At 40.3% G+C, this 26,819-nt stretch overlaps 1 protein-coding gene across 1 annotated transcript in view; it reads right to left on the bottom strand.

The window, feature by feature from the left end:
• CNOT1 (CCR4-NOT transcription complex subunit 1) overlaps window positions 1-26,819 on the bottom strand; it is a gene marked incomplete in the record, with an annotated part of 753,971 nt that overhangs the window by 29,215 nt on the left and 697,937 nt on the right. The window contains 1 exon segment of the mRNA XM_053702424.1: window positions 5,777-5,911. Coding sequence (XP_053558399.1) covers window positions 5,777-5,911 — 135 coding nt within the window.

Below are 26,819 nucleotides of genomic sequence, written 5' to 3'. Positions count from 1 at the left end.
CAGAGCTGTCCATATAGCTCCCCCTCTAGCTCCGCCCCCCAGTCATTCGACCGACGGTTAGGAGAAAAAGGAGAACCATAGGGTGCAGTGGTGACTGTAGTGTACAAAAACAAAAATTTTAAACCTGACTAAAAGCCAGGGCGGGCCGTGGACCGGACACACCGTAGGAGAAAGAAATTTATCAGGTAAACATAAATTCAGTTTTCTCCTACATTGGTGTGTCCGGTCCACGGCTTCATCCTTACTTGTGGGAACCAATACCAAAGCTTTAGGACACTGATGAAGGGAGGGAGCAAGTCAGGTAACCTAAACGGAAGGCACCACTACTTGCAAAACCTTTCTCCCAAAAATAGCCTCCGAAGAAGCATAAGTATCGAATTTGTAAAATTTGGCAAAAGTATGCAGAGAAGACCACGTCGCTGCCTTACAGATCTGTTCAACAGAAGCCTCATTCTTGAAGGCCCATGTGGAAGCCACAGCTCTAGTACAATGAGCAGTAATTCGTTCAGGAGGCTGCCGTCCGGCAGTCTCATAAGCCAATCGGATGATGTTTTTTAACCAGAAGGAAAGAGAGGTAGCAGTAGCTTTCTGACCTCTCCTCTTACCAGAATAGACGACAAACAATGAAGATGTCTGTCTGAAATCCTTTTTTGCGTCTAGAAAGAATTTTAAATCACGAACCACATCTAGATTGTGTAACAAACTTTCCTTTTTAGAAACTGGATTAGGACACAGAGAAGGAACAACTATTTCCTGGTTAATATTCCTATTGGAAACCACCTTTGGAAGAAAAACCAGGTTTGGTACGTAAAACGATCTTATCTGTATGGAACACCAGATAGGGTGAATTACACTGCAAAGCAGACAATTCAGAAACTCTTCTAGCAGAAGAAATAGCAACCAAAATCAAAACTTTCCAAGATAGTAACTTAATATCTATGGAATGTAAAGGTTCAAACGGAACCCCTTGAAGAACTGAAAGAACTAAATTTAGACTCCATGGAGGAGTCACAGGTCTGTAGACAGGCTTAATTCTGACCAACGCCTGTACGAACGCCTGAACATCTGGCACGGCTGCCAGACGTTTGTGTAACAAGACAGACAGAGCAGATATCTGTCCCTTTAAGGAACTAGCTGACAGACCTTTCTCCAAACCTTCTTGGAGAAAGGAAAGAATCCTTGGAATTCTAACTTTACTCCATGAGTAACCCTTGGATTCGCACCAATAGAGATGTTTCTGCCATATCTTATGGTAAATTCTCCTGGTCACAGGCTTTCTAGCCTGAACCAGAGTATCTATAACCGATTCCGAAAACCCACGCTTAGATAGAATCAAGCGTTCAATCTCCAAGCAGTCAGCTGCAGAGAAACTAGGTTTGGATGTTCGAATGGACCTTGCACTAGAAGGTCCTGTCTCAATGGTAGCTTCCATGGTGGAGCCGATAACATATTCACCAGGTCTGCATACCAAGTCCTGCGTGGTCACGCAGGAGCTATTAGAATCACCGAAGCCTTCTCCTGTTTGATCCTGGCTACTAGCCTGGGGAGTAGAGGAAACGGTGGAAAGACATACGCTAGATTGAATGACCAAGGCGCCACTAATGCATCTACCAATGTCGCCTTGGGATCCCTGGACCTGGACCCGTAGCGTGGAACCTTGGAGTTCTGACGAGACGCCATCAGATCCAGATCTGGAATGCCCCATAGTTGGTTAACTGGGCAAAGACCTCCGGGTGAAGTTCCCACTCCCCCGGATGGAAAGTCTGACGACTCAAATAATCTGCCTCCCAGTTGTCTACTCCTGGGATGTGAATTGCAGATAGATGGCAGGAGTGATCCTCCGCCCATTTGATGATCTTGGATACTTCTCTCATCGCCAGGGAACTCTTTGTTCCTCCCTGATGATTGATGTACGCTACAGTCATGATGTCCGACTGAAATCTTATGAATTTGGCCTCCGCTAGTTGAGGCCAAGCCAGGAGCGCATTGAATATCGCTCCAATGCCCCTTGGCCTTAGCACTGCTAGAAGGGATCCTAACACCTTTGTAAAAATTCTTGGCTTCTAACACCACATACTCTTTACCACCCCCGTGGAGATGCTACTTGTTCAGAGCGGCAAAGAGAATGACTGGGGGGCGGAGCTAGATGGACAGCTCTGCTGTTGTGCTCTCTTTGCCACTTCCTGTAGGGAATGAGAATATCCCACAAGTAAGGATGAAGCCGTGGACCGGACACACCAATGTAGGAGAAAAATAAATGTTGAGCTAAAGTACAAAAAAAACAACAAGTCAGGGATACTTCCAAAAAGTATTAACCCCTAGTCTCCTAAAGTCACAATAAGTGCCTGCGTCCTGCCTATGATATCCTGTCTCAAGATATATATGTCCCAGAATAATGCAGTAGAAAACCTTTAAAAAGTGTGTGTGTCTCAAACATAGAAGACCAAGCATTTACCTGTTTCCAGCTGTCCGGCAGGAGGACAGCTCACCCGGCATGAGAGGATGCCGCTCCTCACAGAGACCTGTGAAACAAAGAAAGACTAAAGTAAACCTACTCAGGCTTTCTATACCATGGCACCAACATGTTATGAAAACTCAGCAAAGCCCACCTCACAAGTTCCTAACTGCTTTAAAGCCACCACTGCCCTACTGAAGAGACTAATGTGGAGTATGGCTAGACCCAGACTGCGATGAGAGATCAGAGCAAGCCTGCTCTGACTTCAAAACAAAAAAATCTTGATAGAAGAATCTTTATCAGACACCTAATTACGTCACCTCCTCCTTGCACAAGAGGCAATTCTTTTTTAAAAGCCACAAATCCTCTAGTTTACTCTTCCTTCTGGTCCACGTTACAGTTCAGAAACAGCTGTTACCTTAGCTTCTTGTTTAAAGAACATAATCATAAGACTTACTTGGAGTTTGGTAATTCTCTACTCAAAACTCATTTCAGCACATTCTTCCAGATTAGTTTCCACCTTTTGGGTTTTTAATAATGAAGTTTCTGCAGATCAGATTTGCAAACCAGCATTTTTTTTTTATTTTTTTAAAACACACGTGCTATGCATAGTAAAATGCATCTACTAATAGCCTGTGGGCTATGTGAGTGTTGTATACTTACCTCAACAGATGCTTAACAGCTTCAGAAAAAAAACTCCAGTAGACAAACCCATCCAGATTTTGAAAGCAGTAGGACAATGACCCAACAGGAGGCTGCTATGGGACAGATTCCTATGACACCTGTGGCAGGCTTGTGACAAATCCCATAGGGAAATATAGTGTCACTACCCAGTAATCCATACACCCCTCTGTATGGGCTGGATAACTGGGTCTGAAAACACCTTAACGTAGAATCTGGAGCACCTCAATTCTTCAACTACTTCTGTAGTGGCAAAGGTATCTTTGCCTCCTTCTAGTGGTCAGTAGTTGAATACCAGGTGAAATGGCTTGTGGACTCACCACCATGAAACTAATTTCTCAGGTAAGCATACATTTTATTTTTCCTAACAGCGCAATAAGTGCATTACATACTTTAAGAAACTCCCCAGCTTTATTTGGCAAAATAAAACAGACTTGTAAGCCTAAAATTCTTAGAAATTAGCCTGCTCTCTTGCAACAACAGTAACCGGTACTAAAAGGGTATGCAGTATTTCCTTATTTGTAAAACAAAATCATATACAACTTAAAAAGCAGACTGGGCAAGCATAAATTTCACACTTATTCCACATACGTACAAAGAGCAGAACTTTTAGGAAGCTTCCAGTTCAAATAGCATAAAAGTTATTAAGTGCTGTTATTGGCTTTCCCATGGATTAAACAATAAAGGAAAGAAAATGTTACTGATAATTCTCTTCACATTCAGAATGACGGCATTCAAAGGCTAACCCATGCATTTCTGTGAATAAGATATTACCAACAATGATTGCTTCCTTATCTTTGTGGGAGTGTGAAATCCTGACTAAAAAGAGAAAGCAGACTCCACATACATAAAGAAAACATCAATGTAAAAACTTCAAAGACAAAAAAGAAATATAATCCTCTGGCTCACACTTATACTAAGTAGGTTAAATAGGTGGTGTGTCAATATACTTGAATTCCGATTGGACAATGAAGACATAAATTGAGGCCGATGGTGGGGCCGCCCACACATTCGAAAAAGCTCAGCCGAAACGCGTGTCAGGCTTTCGCCTGTCTGGGACATAATTCTGGTTTTTGAACAAGAGTGCTAGGAGGTTGTTTTGTGACCAGTATATTTTGGGTCATCAGGGCGATCGATGCCCTACCTTTTTCAATAATTGTGTATGAACACCAAGCGACAGTATACTGTTAAGCCCCCTTATTGCCCACTGCTTGTGGGATTCACGTAATCTTAGCCTAATTTGTGATAGGGAACTTTTTGATTGTGTCGCTGGGTGCTACACAATGGGCCTCTCTGTCCATGAAAACTTCTCCTAATAGGATTCATCCTTAATGTCATAGTCTTATGATTGTTATTCATAATTGATAGATTCGTATTTCATTCCCCCTGTTAATTTTGTCCTTTTTTAATTGATTTTATACTAGTGTTATGTTAACACTTAACTGTTCAATTTTTAGGCCCCACTATTTGACCTACTTAATATAAGTGTGTGCCAGAGGATTATATTTCATTTTTGTATCTGAATTATAGCTCTATATATATTCTTGGCACCCCTGCATCCCTAAATGATTTTCAGTTAATGTATGGGTCTAACAATACTTTAATATGGATTTTTGGTTCAGCGTCATAATATTAATACATCAATGTAAACATGCCTGATATTGCACATCTGTCAGAGCACCACACCTTATTTTATATTCACCAGAGTCTGGAAGTCCTCTGATTTATACACACACCACTCCATCAAGCAAATGTGTGCGCACATTTTTATGCATATAGCTGTAGAAGCATGCATAGTGGAAGTTGGGCAAACACCTTTTTTATTTAGCATTTTGCAAGCATTTTTAATACAAGATCATGTAATTTGTATAAACACTGAACATAAAATAAATCAAACGGCAGCCGAAGCTTTGGTCAAAAGGATAAAATATAATAATAGCAGTAGAAAAAAGGTAAACACAGTGGTGCCCCAAATAAAATTTCAACAAAAAAAAAAAAAAAGTGTGATAGTGGAGTATGGTATCTGGGTCAATCTGATTAAAGATACATAGCAATAATGCAAACCTGAAACAACTTTTACCCCTCAAGGTTTTTAGCAAACACAGTAGAAAGACATTTTGTAAACTATTTAGATACACAAGATGATATAGAAATTGGTTCTGCTAACCACATAAGTTTCTATATATTTAACTTCAGCTACAAATAAATCACTGAACTCTTAAAAAGCAGACTGGTAAGAAAATAAGCCATAAAAGCGGCATCCTTCTGTATTTTAAAAAGTTTGTGATGTGCCTCAGCCTGGGTGTGTATTTTAGAAACATCATGCCTAACATAAAATGTATCAGTATGCTACCAATACTAACCATAACCTCTCAATTTTACCTCCAACACCCACTCCATTCTGCTATATGTAAGGGATGGGAGCACAAAACTAAAGCCAATGATTTCTGTGGCAACACTTTTGTCCATGAAATCACTACGCCAGGAAACCCTAGAGTTGCAGCTGCAACAAACATTGCTATACATGGCCAGTATAGAAACATAGAAATTGAGAAGACCTTCAGTACAGAAGCAGAATCACAAGTTACCAAGACATAAGCACATGCACATTGTTATAACTGTAGTTATAAAAATACTTACTTTTCAATTTCTGGTGCACAGTGAACAAATTCATGGTTCCAAAATTTGAAGGCAGGGTTTTTGATCAGCTCAATAAATGTGATAAGGAGGCCCCATGGGTGTGGTCTGTTCACTATCAACCGCTCCAAGAGAACCCTAACAAGATATAAATATATATTTATATATAAAAAAATACATTTTTACTAGACTTACAAATGCATTTTCCCAACAACTAGATAGAATTGTGCTTGTTCTAACACTCCCTAAAGCTTGGAGCTCAGTTGCAGAAACTTTGCAAAATTGCTGCTTAAAGCAGTGGACAAATATAGAAAGTACAAATTTTCTGTAATCAAACCAAATAAACACTCAAAGTTTTTAAGTGGCTTAGTCCTGGCCTGATTTGAGAAAGAAAAAAAATGCACATTGTGTTAGTAAAGTGAGTTTTAAGTGCTTTAAAATGTATTTTGTATATACATCTTTTTAAAGTAAGCACTTTAAATTAATTATATGTACTATACAAAAATATAAAGACAATTTATGCTTACCTGATAAAATAATTTCTTCCTTGGTGTTAAGAGTCCACGAGTTCTAAACTGGGAATTCAGTACCTGGCCACCAGGAAGCAAAGACACCCTACACCAGAACCGTTATTCTCTCCTACTCCCTGTACCTTGTAGTTTATCGTATAGCTAAGAGAAGAAACTGGAAAGTAGGAAAGATAGTGTAGGGTAAAGAGGTGCAAACTAGAATTGCCACCAACTAGAAACTCACCAAGAAAAAATAATCAGGTAAAGAATAAATTATGTTTTCTTTCCTAAGGTGGTGAGAGTCCACAAGTCCTTACTATTTGGAATACTAAAGCTGAGGAGTCCACAAAAAATGGGTGGGACAAAATAAAAGCAGACACCTATTAACTAGAGACTATGGCCTGAAGAACTGCAAAAAGCAGCCTCAGCAGAGACAAAAAAACAAACAAAAAAAAAGGTAGAATTTGGAAAAAGTATGTAATGACGACCAAGTTGCTACCTTACAAATCTGACCCACTAAAGCTGAGCTGTGATACTTAGGAGGAGGAGACTGCCTCAACTCCAAGTAAGCTTTAGGAAACAAATTATTTAGCCAAGAGGGTAAAGATGACAAGGTAGCTGCTTGGCCCTTACACTTACCCAAAAAGAGAACTACCTGGAAGATTGTTTAAACTGACAAGTGGCTTGCAGATTAGATTTTAAAGCACTAACCACATCTAAATTATGCAATAACTGCTCCCTTGAATTCTTTGGATTTGCACAAAAACAAAGTAACTCCTGGATAATGTTTTCTGAAGTTACCATCTAAGGTGAAAAATTATAATAGGTACGCAGTACAGCCTTATCTTGTTGAAAAGCTAAATATGGCACTTCATAAGTAAGTGGCCATAATTCAGATACTCTTCTGGCTGAGGAAATAGCCAGAACAAACAAAACCTTCCAAGACAATAGTTTAATATCCAACTCATGGATTGGTTCAAACAGAGGAGATCATGGAATCTTAACTTGGTGTTGCGAAATCTACAAAGGGGTAATTGGCTTTATGACAAGTTTGAATAAAGAATGTACAAAGGCTTGAATATCAGGAAGCCTAGCTATCTTCTGGTGGAATAATATTGAAAGAGCAGAAAGATGACCCTTTAAAGTATTTAAAGACAAACCCTCCTTATGCAACCCATCCTGAAGAAATTGTAGAATACTAAACAAATGCCAACTAAAACCTTTCAACACACCAGGAAAGATAAATCTTCCTTACCTTATGCTTTATCTTATTCAAGCTTGTAAACCTGTTACTAGGAAGAGTATTAACCACCAAATTGGAAAAACCTATTTGGGCAAGAATTAACTGGTTAATCTCCAACAGATTGGAGATTTTGATGCAAGAATGGACCTTGTGATAACAGATATGGACGTCGAGGAAGATGCCATAGTGGAGCACTGGACATCTGAACCAGATATGCATACCAAGTACTCGGCAGCCTTATAGGAACCATCAAAATGTCCACTTGCTTAAGACTAGCAATTACACTTGACAGAGCCACAATTGGAGGAAAAAGAGATAAACTGCTTGAAAAGGCAAAGGAACTGATTACTTCCCCCTACCAGCAATAAGTCTGGATCAGGGGCTACACCTTCATGCCGATTTAGGACTGGAAGGGGACTTCTTGTCCTGCTTAGACTTGTTCCAGATTGGATTAGGCTTCCAAGTTGACTAACTTCTGGACAGAGAAAGATCTCTTGGTCTGAGACTCACGAAAGGAACAGAATCTATTCAGTGTTCTCCCAAGGACCTTTTTAGCGGGTGCACAACTTGGCTGATTTTACCGACAACCTGGCTAAAAAAAGAATATATATATATATATACACCGATAAATTTCTTCAGTTCGGGATGAGGAGAGTACATAGTTGTCCATAACGTGAGATATTTCCTGCCACTAGGAGGAGGTCACAAACACAAATCCCTCCCACCTCCTCTCCCCACTCATTTTACAAATAGCCGAGCAGAGGAGAGAGATAGAAAAGGTATGAAAGACAAAAAGCAGGGTTAAGAGATGCAAATAAGAACTAATCGGCCATCTAGTAAAAATGCGGTGGGATCGAAATGCCTTAGTGGACAAACAAGTTAGAAGTCTGTCTAAAATATTTAGTAGCCTGAAGATAGAATTTTAAGTCACTGACTACATCAAAATTGTGAAGTAGGTGTTCCTTAGGGTTAGAAGGATTTGGTCATAGAGAAGAAAACAATTTCCTGATTAATATTTTCTGAAGACACCACCTTCGATAGAAAATCATATTTAGTCTAGAGGACCGCTTTATCTTGATGAAAAATCAAGAAGGGGAGATCAGAAAACAGGGCAGATAATGCAGGAACTATTCTAGTGGAATAAATGGGTAGAAGAAAGAGAACCTTCCATGACCATAACTTTAGGTCCATGAAGTGCATAGGTTTAAAGGGGGAAGCTTGCAGAACAGAAAGAACAAGATTAAAATTCCAAGGGGGGAGAAATGGGTCTAATAGGTTGAATTCTCATCAAGGCTTGGACAAAAGCTTGATCAGTTAATTTGGCCATTTTTTTGTGAAACAAAACAGATAATGCCAAACTCTGACCCTTTAAAGAACTAGACGATAATCCCTTATTTATTCCATCTTGTAGGTAGTAAAGAATTCTAGGGATTCTAAAAGATTTCCAAGAGAAACATCTAGAAGAACACCAAAGTAAATAAGCTTTCTAAATTTTATGATACATTTTCTGTGTAAAAGGCTTTCTGGCTTGCAGTAAAGTAGAGATAACAGAATATGAGAAACCTCTGTTTTTAAGAACTAGTCAAATCTCTGAATTTGATGGTGTGGAGGTTGGAGATCTGGATGATACAAGCGGTCATTGAGAAAGCAGATCTTTCCTTAAGGGTAGAACCCATGGAGGAAGAAATATATTAGGTCCGCATAACAAGTTCTGCAGGGCCACGCCAGAGATAATTACAGAATCCAATTCCTGTTTGATTCTTGCAATGAATCTTGAAAGGACAACAAACGGAGGAAATACATAGGCCAGATCAAAGTTCCAAGGGCAGACTAGAGCATCTATCATGTGAGCCTTTGATCTCTTGACCTGGAGCAATAAGCCTAAAGTTTGCGGCTCAATTTGGACACCATGAGATCTATTTCTGGAAGATCCCACTTCAGGACTAATTGATTGAACATATCTTTAAGAAGAGACCATACCCCTGGTAATTCATCCCTCCCTGATGATTGATGTATGCTGCGGCAGTGACGTTGTCTGACTTGACTGATTCAAAATAATTTTTTCTTGTTTGAGAAGGGGCAAAGATTGAAGGGCCCGAAGAATTGCAAGTTCTAGGATGTTTATAGGTAACCTAGCTTTCAAAGGGAACCATACTCCCTGCGCCCTTCGAGACTCCCAAACAGCGCCCCAAGCAATCAGACTTGCGTCCGTAGTGACTACGGTCAAAGACTGCATCACAAACTAAAATTAGCCATTTTATCGACTTTAATGCACTTCGCAATATCTTCAGAACATTGATCAGAAACCATCTGAGAAAGAGAATCACACGAGAAGGATGCCACAGTGGCCACACAGGTGATTGCAACTTCAGGTCTAAACTGAAGAGTCGATTGGGATAATTTCCTAAGCAAGGATTCAGATTTGCAATCCATTGGACCCCTAAACAAAGAACTATCATCCATAGGAATAGTAGTTCGTCTAGCTAAGGTGGAAATGGCTCCATCAAATTGAGGAACTACTTCCCAGGCTGATAAATTTGTTTGTTTTTTTAACCTGTTTGAAAGAAGCCAGGCATTCATTTTGCACCTTCATTCTACGATTACATAGTCTGTAACCAAGTCTGGTGCTTCAAAAGCCTTAGTTTATGCAAAGCTGCCAAAACTTGATTCAACTTACTTACAGGTTTGGAATCCTCTGGATTTGGTTCTGATAGCTCCAAGGTGTGCAAAACATCCTGAAGTAGGAAGAGCATATGGTCCATTTTAAATTTAAACATGTTAGCAGCCTCAGGCATAGGATCAAAGTCCTCAGAGGAGACTTCACCCTCAGAAAGGAAAAAAAAATTCCCTCGGCTGAGTCTGTCTATTACCCACCCCTCAGCAGCTCCTATGAGGGCACTCAAACTCCTGGACATATAAAGGGTTAACACTGGATCCAGATAGCATTAAGGTCTGGAGAAAGGCCAAGAGAAAGTATTTAGTCCCTTGGAGAGCCTGAGAAAGAGATAAAGGGAGCCAAAGGGTGGGTTCAGAGTCTAAGTCTGAAATTATGTGAAAAAAACACACTAAAACACACCATACACATCGAATAAAAAAATAAAATAAAAAAAAAACTTTGATCCCCCTTGTGTCCCCAACCCTAACCTCATCCATCATGAGCTAAACCACTAACTGCATAAGGCAAATAACGTTTTTCTTAAAAGACAGTGTAGCTTTTTTGTTCTGAGAGAATATAGTAAACCGAGGACTATAACATATTGTGGGTAATAAGACAAAAAAACAAAACAAAACAAAAACGTAAACATACTGCAGAAGATACTTGCAGATATACCAGCAACCTCTCAGGTAAAGGCTAAGAGACGGGGTCCCCGCCACGCTGAGGGCAATTATGGCTGAGAAATATACTAGTGAGAGTAATAACATGCCTAAATTAAAGGGAAAGTCAACACCAGAATTATTGTTGTTGTTTAAAAAGAAAGATAATCCCTTTATTACCCATTCCCCAGTTTTGCAAAACCAACACTGTTATAGAAATACTTTTTACCACTGTGATTACCTTGTATCTATGCCTCAGCAAATAAGCATGCCCCTTATTTGAGATCTTTTGATAGACTTGCATTTTAGTCAACCAGTGCTTCCTCTAGGGTAACTCAATGTGCATGAGCTCAATGTTATCTATATGAAACACATGAACTAATGCCCTCTAGTGGTCAAAATGCATTCAGTTTAGAGGCAGTCTTCAAGTTCTAAGAAATTAGCATATGAACCTCCTAGAATTAACTTTCAACTAATACCAAGAAAACAAAGCAAAATTGGTGATAAAAGTAAATTGGAAAGTTGTTTAAAATTGCATTCCCTATTTAAATCATGAAAGTTTTTTGGACTTGACTGTCCCTTTAAGGTATTCCTTTTACCCGTATTTCACTAAGAATCTTGGAGAAATCCTTGAGTCTTCTCTGAGTGAAGGAGGAAGAGAGGGAATTGGGTCTCAAGTCAGGTTTGAGCTCCCAATAAATAATTAGATAGAAAATAATAAAACCTTGCTTGCAGTGCACTTCTCTCAACCTCTCTCAGAGGCCAAGAACAAACTGAGTGGGAAGAGGTAGTGGGAGGGATTAAAGCTCTTGTGAGGGTTCTTGACCTCCTCCTAGTGGTTATGGACACCTATGGACTTACGAACTAAAAATGAGCTACTATTAAAAAAAAAAAAAAATTATATTTTTATTGCACACATTATCAAATACATTTGTTAAATTATGCAATTAATTTGTGCTTTGGATAACAGACAATTTTATATTAGAAAATTTTACACTGCCCCCACCTGGCTACTTCATAAAATGAATTGGCAAAAACAATTTAAGCTTACCTGATAAATTTATTTAATTCACGGTAGTGCGAGTCCATGATCTATTACTCATGGGAGCCAAAAAGAGTGGGGTTCTCATGGACTCTCACCACCATGAAAAATGAATTTCAGGTAAGCATAAATTATTTTTTCATTTATACAGGTGATGAGAGTACACTATCCATTACTCATGGGAACAAATATCCAAGCTGTGGAGTCCACGAGTAATAATAGAAATAATAAACAGAATAATTCTTATGGAAAGAGACAGTAAGGAACAACAATGTTCCAACTAAAAAAAAAAAGTCAGAAAACATCACCCTATCCAAAAAAAAAGGATAAAAGAAAGAAAAAATTCTTCTAATAGCTAGATGAAGGATAAGACTTTCCAAAAAACAAACACACACCTGAGACAACAGTTCAGAAGGAGAAAACATGAAAAAACAAAACAAAAACAAAACAAAAAAACAACAAACAAAAAAACAAAACTCAAGACTAATATAAAGGTTCCAGGAAGGAAACTTAATGCTAGGCCAGGATAGGACCAAACCAAGAAAGTCAGAAAGATGAGCATTCTTTACAGAAACAAAAAAGGACAGAAAAATTTACCCTAAAAAGAAGTGATGGATAAACGTTTACCCAAACAGAAAATATAGCCAGAAATCTGGATAAAGAAAAACCGAGAAATAAATGGCCTTCCAGACCTTCAAATAGACTAGCAAGCCAGGAAAAAAAACTGTTTCTGAATTATTCGTTCAGTTTCTAAGAGAATATCTGATTCTATCCCAAGTCAATAGAAAAAATATTTCTGCCCAATATTTGATTGCTAACCTTATAAGAAGGAAACTGTAGATTCCCCTTGATGATAGATACAAGTTACAGGTGAAACAAAGTCCAATCTGAAAACCGGAGAAAAGATTCTTTAAAAAGAGGCCAACCCAGACAGGAGCTGAACAATGCATGGGGTAGAAAAATAATTAGTAACCTCACCTCCCAATGAAACCAAACTCCTTATGCCCTTCAGAAACCCCCCAGACAGCCCCCCATCTATTGTATCTGAAAGATAACAGATCAGGAATCATGAACAAAAAGAAGCCCCCACCATAAAGAGCTACTAGTTCAAGCACCAAGAAAAATTAATCCCCACAGACAAGGGCTGAACCCTGTAACATTGTAAAGGATACATAGATATAAATAAAGGTGAATAGACGGAACCACCACCAAGGCTAAACACCTCCATGCAAAAACAACCGAAGGAAACCCCCCCCCCCCAAAAAAAAACAAAAAACTGAAGAATCTAAAAGGCAAACTCCAGCTTTAAACGTCTAAACCCCCAAATGATGACATGAAGACTTCACAAAGGAAAGCATTGCACATTTAAAACATTAATACCTATAGAAGCAGCATTAGATTAAAGCAATTTCTAAGGTAAATTTAGGGAGAGAATCAAACCGCTCCAAAATGGCATTAAACAAAATAATGCAATCAAACACTAAACCCCACTTAAAGCTCTATAGGAAAGGAAATAACTGACCCCTTAATATGAAGCTTTAATAAAAAAATGGGTGCTAAGCCGAATTTCCAAAAACTGGACACATTAACATCTGATAGTCAACAATGGTCACCAGCATCGAGAAATGTGTGCGAAAACAACTCAACTATAAGGGATTTTGCGTGCCAAAAAGAGACATGCGCATAATAGACTAGCGTGTGCTAACCCGATGAGTAAAGCCAAAGTGCAAAAAAAAAACATAATAAAACTATGGCACATGCGCTAACCCTATGAGAGTAAAGACGAAGTGCAAAAAAAAATAATTACTCCTATAAAAAAACGATGGCACATTCGATAACACAACATAAACCCATTAGGATGAATATATACGTTACGCAGTACTTTGCTTATTGTACCGCACTACATATATACATATACATATATATGACTCGGCTACAAGTTCCTGAGTTCAAGTTCCATATGAAGGCAGAGGCCAGACCGTTACATACATTGACACTGTGTGTCACCGTCTGCAATGATCATCTGCTGGTGCCGGGAGGTGTGGGAGGGAATACCGGAGGCAGGTGGCCAGTCCAGGGAGGGAGTGAGATGGTCCTACACTACAGAAAAAATGTGGGGTGGAGGATCCACAACTAATTATTGCGGGAGGGGGGAGGGACCACTAAATCTACAGAAACTTAAAAAAAAATATTTTTTTTTTATAGGTACTGGAAGACACCACAAAAAAAAAAAGGCAAAAAAGCCTTACATTTTCATATTGGCACACTGTCTGCCAGAATCCTAAGATGGTGGTGAACAGTGTGTGAGAGTGTGTGAAACAGCTGTTTGGGAGGGATCAGGGGGTGGTTAGTGTCAGCTACACTAAAGCTAAGATTAACCTTACAAGCTACCCGATTAACCCCTTCACTGTCAGGAAGTATAGACGTGTGGTGCGCAGCTGCAATTAGCAGACTTCTAATTACCAAAAGGCAATGGCAAAGCCATGCATGTCTGCTATTTCTAAATAAATAGGATCTCAGAGAAGCGTTTACAACAATTTGTGTCATGATTGCACAAGTGGTATGGAAATTTCAGTGAGAAACCCAAAGATTATGAAAAAGTTAATTTTAGTTTTTTTATATAATCACATTTGGCAGTGAAATGGTGACATGAAATATTCTAAAATGGACCTAGATCAATACCTAGTTTTGATAGGGAAAAAAAAACAACCAACGACGAAAGAAAAATTTGGGTTCAGTATCCCTTTAAAATTTTGAAGACAAGAAAAGGAACACCAGATTTGTTCCTTTCTTTAGAAAGAATTTCAAATTCCACAGACTTAAAGGGACACTGAACCCAAAAATTATCTTTGGTGATTCAGATAGAGCATGCAATTTTAAGCGACTTTCTAATTTGCTCCTATTATCAATTTTTCTTCGTTCTCTTGCTATCTTTATATGAAAAATAAGGCATCTAAGCTTTTTCCTGGTTCAGCACTCTGGACAGCAGTTTTTGATTGGTGGATGAATTTATCCACCAATCAGCAAGGACAACCTAGGTTGTTCACCAAAAATGGGCCGGCATCTAAACTTACATTCTTGCATTTCAAATAAAGATACCAAGAGAATAAAGAACATTTGGTAATAGGAGTGGATTAGAAAGTTGCTTAAAATTGCATGCTCTATCTGAATCACAAAAGAAAAAAAATGGGTTCAGTGTCCCTTTAAGACATCTGGACTTAATTTTAAAACCAACAGATTTATCCTCTACTGGTCTAGAGTCCCAAGCACCTAAAGTGTGAAAATGTTCAAGCTTAAACTCAAATGAAGTATCCTCCGAATTTTGATCAGGTCCTGTTCGTCAGAAGATATTCCCCTTCTGAAGATGGATCAGAGGCATCAGCATTTGAATCCTGACCAAATCTAGGAGGAGCAAATAAGACCAGTAAATCCCCTCTAACAGAAGGCTGAGAAGAAAAACAAAAGTTTGACGCCTGAATCAGGATGTCGTCTAAATAAGGGGCCACTGCTATGCCCCGCGGCCTTAGGACCGCCAGAAGCGACCCCAGAACCTTCGTAAAAATTCTTGGGGCTGTAGCTAACCCAAAGGGAAGAGCTACAAACTGGTAATGCCTGTCTAGGAAGGCAAACCTGAGAAACCGATGATGATCTTTGTGTATCAGAATGTGAAGATAAGCATCCTTTAAATCCACTGTAGTCATGTATTGACCCTCCTGGATCATAGGTAGGATGGTACGAATAGTTTCCATCTTGAATGATGGAACTCTGAGGAATTTGTTTAAGATATTTAGATCCAAAATTGGTCTGAAGGTTCCCTCTTTTTTGGGAACTACAAACAGATTTGAGTAAAATCCCTGTCCCTGTTCCTCCTTTGGAACTGGATGGATCACTCCCATAACTAGGAGGTCTTGTACACAGTGTAAGAATGCCTCTCTTTATCTGGTTTGCAGATAATTGTGAAAGTTGAAATCTCCCTTTTGGGGGGGAAGCCTTGAAGTCCAGAAGATATCCCTGGGATATAATTTCCAACGCCCAGGGATCCTGGACATCTCTTGCCCACGCCTGGGCAAAGAGCGAAAGTCTGCCCCCTACTAGATCCGTTAAGGGATAGGGGGCCGTTCTTTCATGCTGTCTTAGAAGCAGCAGCAGGCTTTTTGGCCTGCTTACCCTTGTTCCAGGTCTGGTTAGGTCTCCAGACCGTCTTGGACTGAGCAAAAGTTCCCTCTTGTTTTGCATTAGAGGAAGTTGATGCCGCACTTGCCTTGAAGTTTCGAAAGGCACGAAAATTAGACTGTTTGGCCCTTGATTTGGACCTATCCTGAGGAAGGGCATGACCTTTTCCTCCAGTGATATCGGCAATAATCTCCTTCAAACCAGGCCCGAATAGGGTCTGCCCCTTGAAGGGAATGTTAAGCAGCTTAGACTTTGAAGTAACGTCAGCCATAGCGCTCTGCGCGCCTGGATAGCAAAACCAGAATTCTTAGCCGTTAGTTTAGTCAAATGAACAATGGCATCAGAAACAAAAGAATTGGCTAGCTTAAGTGCTCTTTTCTTGTCAAGTATGTCATCCAATGGAGTCGCTACCTGTAAAGCCTCTTCCAGAGACTCAAACCAGAACGCCGCAGCAGCAGTGACAGGAGCAATGCATGCAAGGGGCTGTAGGATAAAACCTTGTTGAATAAACATTTTCTTAAGGTAACCCTCTAACTTTTTATCCATTGGATCTAAGAAAGCACAACTGTCCTCGACAGGGATAGTAGTACGCTTTGCTAGAGTAGAAACTGCCCCCTCCACCTTAGGAACTGTCTGCCATAAGTCCCGTGTGGTGGCGTCTATTGGAAACATTTTTCTAAAAATAGGAGGGGGAGAGAACGGCACACCTGGTCTATCCCATTCCTTAGTAATAATTTCTGTAAACCTTTTAGGTATTGGAAAAACATCAGTGCACACCGGCACTGCATAGTATTTATCCAGTCTACACAATTTCTCTGGCACTGCAATTGTATCACAGTCATTCAGAGCAGCTAAAACCTCCCTGAGTAACACGCGGAGGTGTTCAAGCTTAAATTTAAATGTAGAGATATCAGAATCAGGTAGCATCATCTTCCCTGAGTCAGAAACATCACCCACAGAAAGCAGCTCTTCTTCAGCTTCTGCATATTGTGAGGCAGTATCAGACATAGCACTTAAAGCGTCAGTATGCTCTGTATTTCGTCTAACTCCAGAGCTATCTCGCTTTCCTCTAAATTCAGGTAGTCTGGCTAATACCGCTGACAGTGTATTATCCATGACTGCCGCCTTGTCTTGTAAAGTAAACGCTAAGGGCGCCCTAGATGTACTTGGCGCCATTTGAGCGTGAGTCCCTTGAGCGGGAGTCAAAGGATCTGACACGTGGGGAGAGTTAGTCGGCATAACTTCCCCCTCGTCAGATTCCTCTGGTGATACATTTTTTAAAGACAGAATATGATCTTTATTGCTTAAAGTGAAATCAGTACATTTGGTACACATTCTAAGAGGGGGTTCCACAATGGCTTTTAAACATAATGAACAAGGAGTTTCCTCTATGTCAGACATGTTTGTACAGACTAGCAATGAGACGACCAGCAAGCTTTGAAAACACTTTAAATCAAGTTAACAAGCAAATATAAGAAACGGTACTGTGCCTTAAAGAGAAACAAATTTTGTCAGAATTTGAAAAAAGGCAGTAAATCAAACGAAATTTTTACAGTGTGTATAATAAGCTAACAGAGCATTGCACCCACTTGCAAATGGATGATTAACCCCTTAGTTCAAAAAACGGATCAAAAAAATGATACTTTTTTTTTTAACAGTCACACCAAACTGCCACAGCCTTGCTGTGTGCCTACCTTCCCCAACAAACGATTTTGGAAAGCCTAAGAGCCCTTTAGAGATGTCCTATAGCATTCAGGGGACTCCTGGAGGAAGCTGGATGTCTCAGTCTGTAAAAGTTACTGCGCAAAAAAAGCGCTAAATTAGGCCCCTCCCACTCATAGTAACACAGTGGAAAGCCTCTTATGTTTCTAGGCAAATTTAAGCCAGCCATGTGGAAAAAACTAGGCCCCAATAAAGTTTTATCACCAAAGTATATATAAAAACGTTTAAACATGCCAGCAAACGTTTTATATTGTAAATATAAAAGAGTATTACCTCAGAAAGTAAGCATACCAGTCGCTATTAAATCACTGTATTCAGGCTTACCTTACATAAATTTGGCATCAGCAGCATTTTCTAGCATTCACATCTTCTAGAAAAATCTTAACTGCACATACCTCATAGCAGGATAACCTGCACGCCATTTCCCCCCCTGAAGTTATCTCTCTCTTCAGTCATGTGTGAGAACAGCAATGGATCTTAGTTACAACCTGCTAAGATCATAGAAATAACAGGCAGATTCTTCTATTTTTCTGCCTGGAACAAAATAGTACAACTCCAGTACCATTTAAAAATAATAAACTTTTGATTGAAGCAAAATAACAGCTATATTTCACCACTTCTCTCTTACTACCTCCATGTTTGTTGAGAGTTGCAAGAGAATGACTGGGTATGGCAGTTAGGGGAGGAGCTATATAGACAGCTCTGCTGTGGGTGTCCTCTTGCAACTTCCTGTTGGGAATGAGAATATCCCACAAGTAATAGATGATCCGTGGACTGGATACACCTTACAAGAGAAAAAAAGATACAATTCTAGAAATTCTAACTCTACTCCAAGAGTAGCCCTTGGATTTACACCAATAAAGATATTTACGCCATATCTTATGGTAAATCTTTCTAGTAACAGGCTTGCGAGCCTGAATCACGGTCTCAATGACAGACTCAGAAAAACCACGCTTAGACAGAATTAAGCGTTCAATCTCCAATTAGTCAGCTTCAGAGAAATGAGATTTGGGTGAAGGAAGGGACCCTGAATCAGGAGGTCCTTCCTCAGAGGTAGTCTCCAAGGTGGGAGAGATGACATCTCCACTAGGTCTGCAAACCAGATCCTACGAGGTAAGGCAGGGGCTATAAGAATCACCGGCGCCCTCTCCTGTATGATACATGCAATGACTCGTGGAAGGAGAGCAAACAGAGAAAACTGGTATGCCAACCTGAAAACCCAAGGAACCGCCAGAGCATCTATCAGAACGGCCTGCGGATCTCTTGACCTTCAACCGTACCTTGGAAGCTTGGCGTTCTGATGGGATGCCATCAAATCTAACTCCGGCACCCCCCATTTGAGGACTAAGCTGGAAAACACCTATGGATGGAGGTTCCCACTCCCTGGGATGAAAAGTCTGTCTAATCAGAAGATCAGCTTCCCAGTTGTCTACTCCTGGAATGTGGATGGCAGATAGACAGCAATTGTGGGTCTCTGCCCACTGAAGAATCTGAGTAACCTCCTACATGGCTAAGGAACTCAGAGTTCCTCCTTGGTGATTGATGTAAGCCACAGAGGTTATGTTGTCTGACTGGAACCTGATAAACTGGGCTGAGGACAACTGAGGCCAAGCCAATAGAGCATTGTAAATCGCCCTCAACTTCAAGATGATGATGGGAAGAGCAGACGCCTCCCAAGTCCAAAGGCCCTGAGCATTTAACGCGTTCCAGACTGCTCCCCAGCCCAGCAAACTGGCGTCCGTGGTCACGATCACCCAGGAAGGTCTCCGAAAGCATGTGCCCTGAGACAGATGTTCCTGAGAAATCCACCACAGGAGAAAGTCCCTTGAAGACTGATTTAACTCTATTCTCAGAGATAGATCCGCATGGTCGCCATTTCATTGTCTGAGCATGTACAACTGGAGAGCTCCCAAAAGGAATCGAGCAAAAGGAATGATGTCCATAGAAGCCACCATCAGACCGATTACATCCATACATTGAGCCACTACAGGATGAGCAGTAGCCTGAAGAGAGAGGCAAAAGGAAATTGTTTTTCCTGACCGCTGTCAGAAAAATCTTCATCAATAGAGAATCTAATATAGGTCCCTAAGAACACTACTCTTGTAGCAGGGGAAAAAAGAAATTTATGCTTGCCTGATAAATTTATTTCTTTTACGATATGACGAGTCCACGGATTTCATCCTTACTTGTGGGATTTATCCTCCTGCTGACAGGAAGTGGCAAAGAGCACAACAGCAGAGCTGTATAAATAGCTCCTCCATTCCCTCCCAATCCAGTCATTCGACCGAAGTTAGGAAGAGAAAGGAAAAGCTAAAGGTGCAGAGGTGACTGAAGTTTAACAAAACTAAATATATACCTGTCTTAAAAATGACAGGGTGGGCCGTGGATTCGTCATATCGTAAAAGAAATAAATTTATCAGGTAAGTATAAATTTCCTTTTCTTTTACAAGTCCACGGATTTCATGCTTACTTGTGGGATACCAATACCAAAGCTATAGGACACGGATGAAAGGGAGGGACAAGACAGGAACCTAAACGGAAGGCACCACTGCTTGAAGAACTTTTCTCCCAAAAACAGCCTCAGAAGAAGCAAAAGTATCAAATTTATAAAATTTGGAAAAATTATGAAGAGACGACCAAGTTGCAGCCTTGCAAACAGAAGCATTATTTTTAAATGCCTAAGAGAAGCCACAGCCCTAGAAGAATGAGCCGTAATTCTTTCAGGAGGCTACTGTCCAACAGTCTCATATGCCAGACAGATGATAGTCTTCAGCCAAAAAGAAAGATGCAGCCGTAGCTTTCTGGCCCCTACACTCTCCAGAAAAAAACAACAATAAAGAAGCAGATTGACAAAATTCTTTAGTCGCCTGTAAGTAAAACTTCAGGGCACGGACCACGTCCAGGTTATGCAACCGACGCTCCTTCTTAGAAGAAGGATTAGGACATAACGAAGGAACTACAATTTCCTAATTAATATTCTTATTTGAACCAACCTTAGGAAGAAAACCAGGTTTGGTACGTAAAACCACCTCATCATAATGAAAGATAAGGCGAGTCACATTGTAACGCTGAAAGCTCAGAAACTCTACAAGAAATAAACCAAAAAACTTTCCAAGATAACTTAATATCTATGGAATGCATAGGTTCAAACGGAACCCCTTGAAGTACATTAAGCACTAAATTCAAACTCCAGGGTGAAGCAATTGGTCTAAACACAGGCTTGATTCTGGACATAACCTGACAAAAAGACTGAACGTATGGAACATCTGCCAAACGTTTGAGAAGTAAAATTGACAAAGCAGAGATCTGTCCCTAAAAAGAACTAGCTGATAACCCTTTCTCCAATCCTTGGAGAAAAGACAGAATTCTAAGAATCTTAATCCTACTCCATGAGTAGCCCTTGGATTCACACCAATAAAGATATTTACACAATATCTTATGATAGATCCTTCTAGCAACAGGCTAACGTGCCTGAATCAAAGTATCAATGACCGAATCAGAGAACCCCCACTTAGATAAAATCAAGCATTCAATCTCCAAGCAGTCCACTGTAGAGAAACTAGATTTGGGAGCTGAAACAGTCCCTGAATGAGAAGATCCTGCCTCAATGGAAGCCTCCACGGCAGCAGCGAGGACATGCCCACTAGATCGGCATACCAAGTCCTGCGAGGCCACGCAAGAGCGATTATAATTACTAAGCTCTCTCCTATTTGATCCGAGCAATCACCCGGCGAAGGAGAGCAAACGGTGGAAACACACAAGCTAGGCTGAACGACCAAGGTACTGCTAAGGCATCTATCAGTTCGGCCTGAGGATCCCTTGACATGGATCCGTATCTCGGGAGCTTGGGATTCTGACGAGACGCCATCAGATCCAATTCTTGTCTGCCCCATCTGAGAATCAGAGTGGCAAAGACCTCCGGATGGAGTTCCCACTCCTCCGGATGAAACGTCTGCTTAAAAAATCCGCTGCCCAGTTGTCCAATCCTGGGATGTAGATTGCTGACAGATAACAAGAGTGAGCCTCTGCCCATTGAAATATCTACGATACTTCTTTCATCGCTAAGGGACTCCTTGTTCCCCCTTGATAATTGATGTAAACCACAGTCATGATGTTGTCCGACTGAAAACAGATGAACTCGGCCGAAGCCAACTGAGGACACGCCAGAAGCGCATTGAATATTGCTCTCAACTCCAGAATACTGATTGGAAGTAGAGACTCTGACCGAGTCCACACACCCTGAGCCTTCAGGGAATTCCAGACTGCACCCCAACCTAGAAGACTGGCATCCGTTGTCACTATCACCCATGAGGGTCTGCGGAAGCACGTCCCCCTAGAACAGATAATCCGACGACAACCATCAAAGAAGAGAGTCTCTTGTCTCCTGATCTAGGTCTATCTGAGGAGACAAATATGCAAAATCTTTATTCCACTGCCAGAGCATGCTCAACTGTAGTGGTTTGAGATGAAAACGAGCAAAAGGAACGATGTCCATTGCCGCCACCATCAATCCTATTGTTTCCATGCACTGAGCCACTGATGTCCGAGGATTGGACTGAAGGGTTCGGCATGTATTCAGAATCTTTAACTTTGACTTCTGTCAAGAAAATCTTCATGGATATGGAATCCAACACAGTTCCCCAGAAGGGAACCCTTGTCTGTGGAAATAGTGAGAAACTAAAACTAACACCTCACTTTACCTCTTCCTATTACTAACACAGGCAAAGTGAATGACTGGGGGTGGAGGGAAGGGAGGAGCTATATATACAGCTCTGCTGTGGTGCTCTTTGCCACTTCCTGTTAGCAGGAGGTTACTATCCCACAAGTAAGGATGAAATCCGTATATCTTGCAGAAGAAATAAAGCAGTCTTACTAGTCCCACACTAAACACAGTACAAACATTACACTCTTACAAAGTATAGTGGTGCCCCATGTCCTCTGCACTGTAATGCTTAATTTTAATTCCTCACGTTATGCTATACATAATTATATATACCTACTGATAGCCTGGTGGGCTGTGAGGGAGAAAGTGCTTACCCAGCTGCAAAACTAGAGAGCGCCCCTCCAATACTGTAACCAACAGTAGAGGAGTTCCATTGAGAGAACAGTAGTATGGCCTAACAGGAGAAGGCTGAAGGACCAGTCCCAGTAACACCTGCGGCAGTCTTGAGAAGACCCCTGCAGAAGATTTACATTATACGGCCCAGTACTCTCCCTAAGCCCTTCTCTTCAAAGTTTTATCTTCAAGGGAAGCACTTTTTACAACCCACCCTTCTTTTCAGCACCTCAAGGTCTTCATCTTCTCCTTGGAGAGGCAAAGAAAAGACTACAAAGGAGTAGGAGGGATTAAAAGTTAAGTAGTAGCTAGCTTTTCTTTGCCAGGTACTAAATTCCCAATAGTTAGAACTCATGGACTCTCACCACCTTAAATATTGTATTTGATAGCAGCTTACACATACATCAACTTCATATTTTTGCCTGTAAAGCTATCCCCACTTCATAACATATCAAGACAGCCTTTTCAAAAACTAGCAGATGCTGGTACAAAAAAAAAAAAAAAACATTTTAGCATCTGCATTCAGCATAACATATCAGCCCCCTAACTAGGTAGCAGAGATAAGAGGCTTCTAAAAAGGGACTGTGAAACAGTGTAAATTTCCTTAAATGCTTTTAAAACATTTATGTTGTGTATTAAATTGTTGATATATAACAAACACACATACACAAATATAATATGCATATAATTTAATTAGTTGTAATTCCTGTTAAGTAAAAGAGTGAAATCTAGAGTTACTGAGTCGGAAGCGAAAAAACATAATTTAAGAACTTACCTGATAAATTCATTTCTTTCATATTAGCAAGAGTCCATGAGCTAGTGACGTATGGGATATACATTCCTACCAGGAGGGGCAAAGTTTCCCAAACCTCAAAATGCCTATAAATACACCCCTCACCACACCCACAATTCAGTTTAACGAATAGCCAAGAAGTGGGGTGATAAAAAAGTGCGAAAGCATATAAAATAAGGAATTGGAATAATTGTGCTTTATACAAAAATCATAACCACCACAAAAAAAGGGTGGGCCTCATGGACTCTTGCTAATATGAAAGAAATGAATTTATCAGGTAAGTTCTTACATAAATTATGTTTTCTTTCATGTAATTAGCAAGAGTCCATGAGCTAGTGACGTATGGGATAATGATTACCCAAGATGTGGATCTTTCCACGCAAGAGTCACTAGAGAGGGAGGGATAAAATAAAGACAGCCAATTCCTGCTGAAAATAATCCACACCCAAAATAAAGTTTAATGAAAAACATAAGCAGAAGATTCAAACTGAAACCGCTGCCTGAAGTACTTTTCTACCAAAAACTGCTTCAGAAGAAGAAAATACATCAAAATGGTAGAATTTAGTAAAAGTATGCAAAGAGGACCAAGTTGCTGCTTTGCAAATCTGATCAATCGAAGCTTCATTCCTAAACGCCCAGGAAGTAGAAACTGACCTAGTAGAATGAGCTGTAATCCTTTGAGGCGGAGTTTTACCCGACTCAACATAGGCAAGATGAATTAAAGATTTCAACCAAGATGCCAAAGAAATGGCAGAAGCTTTCTGGCCTTTTCTAGAACCGGAAAAGATAACAAATAAACTAGAAGTCTTTCGGAAAGACTTAGTAGCTTCAACATATTTCAAAGCTCTAACAACATCCAAAGAATGTAACGATTTCTCCTTAGAATTCTTAGGATTAGGACATAATGAAGGAACCACAATTTCTCTACTAATGTTGTTGAAATTCACAACTTTAGGTAAAAATTCAAAAGAAGTTCGCAACACTGCCTTATCCTGATGAAAAATCAGAAAAGGAGACTCACAAGAAAGAGCAGATAATTCAGAAACTCTTCTGGCAGAAGAGATTGCCAAAAGGAACAAAACTTTCCAAGAAAGTAATTTAATGTCCAATGAATGCATAGGTTCAAACGGAGGAGCTTGAAGAGCCCCTAGAACCAAATTCAAACTCCAAGGAGGAGAAATTGACTTAATGACAGGTTTTATACGAACCAAAGCTTGTACAAAACAATGAATATCAGGAAGATTAGCAATCTTTCTGTGAAAAAGAACAGAAAGAGCAGAGATTTGTCCTTTCAAGGAACTTGCGGACAAACCTTTATCTAAACCATCCTGAAGAAACTGTAAAATTCTTGGAATTCTAAAAGAATGCCAAGAAAAATGATGAGAAAGACACCAAGAAATATAAGTCTTCCAGACTCTATAATATATCTCTCTGGATACAGATTTACGAGCCTGTATCATAGTATTAATCACAGAGTCAGAGAAACCTCTTTGACCAAGAATCAAGCGTTCAATCTCCATACCTTTAAATTTAAGGATTTGAGATCCTGATGGAAAAAAGGAGCTTGCGACAGAAGGTCTGGTCATAGCGGAAGAGTCCACGGATGGCAAGAGGCCATCCAGACAAGATCCGCATACCAAAACCTGTGAGGCCATGCCGGAGCTACCAGCAGAACAAACGAGCATTCCTTCAGAATCTTGGAGATTACTCTTGGAAGAAGAACTAGAGGCGGAAAGATATAGGCAGGATGATACTTCCAAGGAAGTGATAATGCATCCACTGCTTCCGCCTGAGGATCCCGGGATCTGGACAGATACCTGGGAAGTTTCTTGTTTAGATGAGACGCCATCAGATCTATTTCTGGAAGCTCCCATATTTGAACAATCTGAAGAAATACCTCTGGGTGAAGAGACCATTCGCCCGGATGCAACGTTTGGCGACTGAGATAATCCGCTTCCCAATTGTCTATACCTGGGATATGAACCGCAGAGATTAGACAGGAGCTGGATTCCGCCCAAACCAGAATTCGAGATACTTCTTTCATAGCCAGAGGACTGTGAGTCCCTCCTTGATGATTGATGTATGCCACAGTTGTGACATTGTCTGTCTGAAAACAAATGAACGATTCTCTCTTCAGAAGAGGCCAAGACTGAAGAGCTCTGAAAATTGCACGGAGTTCCAAAATATTGATCGGTAATCTCACCTCCTGAGATACCCAAACTCCTTGTGCCGTCAGAGATCCCCACACAGCTCCCCAACCTGTGAGACTTGCATCTGTTGAAATTACAGTCCAGGTCGGAAGCACAAAAGAAGCCCCCTGAATTAAACGATGGTGATCTGTCCACCACGTTAGAGAGTGTCGTACAATCGGTTTTAAAGATATTAATTGAGATATCTTTGTGTAATCCCTGCACCATTGATTCAGCATACAGAGCTGAAGAGGTCGCATGTGAAAACGAGCAAAGGGGATTGCGTCCGATGCAGCAGTCATAAGACCTAGAATTTCCATGCATAAGGCTACCGAAGGGAATGATTGTGACTGAAGGTTTCGACAAGCTGAAATCAATTTTAGACGTCTCTTGTCTGTTAAAGACAGAGTCATGGACACTGAATCTATCTGGAAACCCAGAAAAGTTACCCTTGTCTGAGGAATCAATGAACTTTTTGGTAAATTGATCCTCCAACCATGATCTTGAAGAAACAACACAAGTCGATTCGTATGAGATTCTGCTAAATGTAAAGACTGAGCAAGTACCAAGATATCGTCCAAATAAGGAAATACCACAATACCCTGTTCTCTGATTACAGACAGAAGGGCACCGAGAACCTTTGTAAAAATTCTTGGAGCTGTAGCTAGGCCAAACGGCAGAGCCACAAACTGGTAATGCTTGTCCAGAAAAGAGAATCTCAGGAACTGATAATGATCTGGATGAATCGGAATATGCAGATAAGCATCCTGTAAATCTATTGTGGACATATAATGCCCTTGCTGAACAAAAGGCAAGATAGTCCTTACAGTTACCATTTTGAACGTTGGTATCCTTACATAACGATTCAATATTTTTAGATCCAGAACTGGTCTGAAGGAATTCTCCTTCTTTGGTACAATGAAAAGATTTGAATAAAACCCCATCCCCTGTTCCAGAACTGGAACTGGCATAATTACTCCAGCCAACTCTAGATCTGAAACACA

Source organism: Bombina bombina, chromosome 1, assembly GCF_027579735.1.
Source record: "Bombina bombina isolate aBomBom1 chromosome 1, aBomBom1.pri, whole genome shotgun sequence".
Taxonomy (NCBI): Eukaryota; Metazoa; Chordata; class Amphibia; order Anura; family Bombinatoridae; genus Bombina; species Bombina bombina.
The sequence above is the reverse complement of the archived record's forward strand: the minus strand, read 5'-3'. Positions and strand labels throughout refer to the sequence as shown.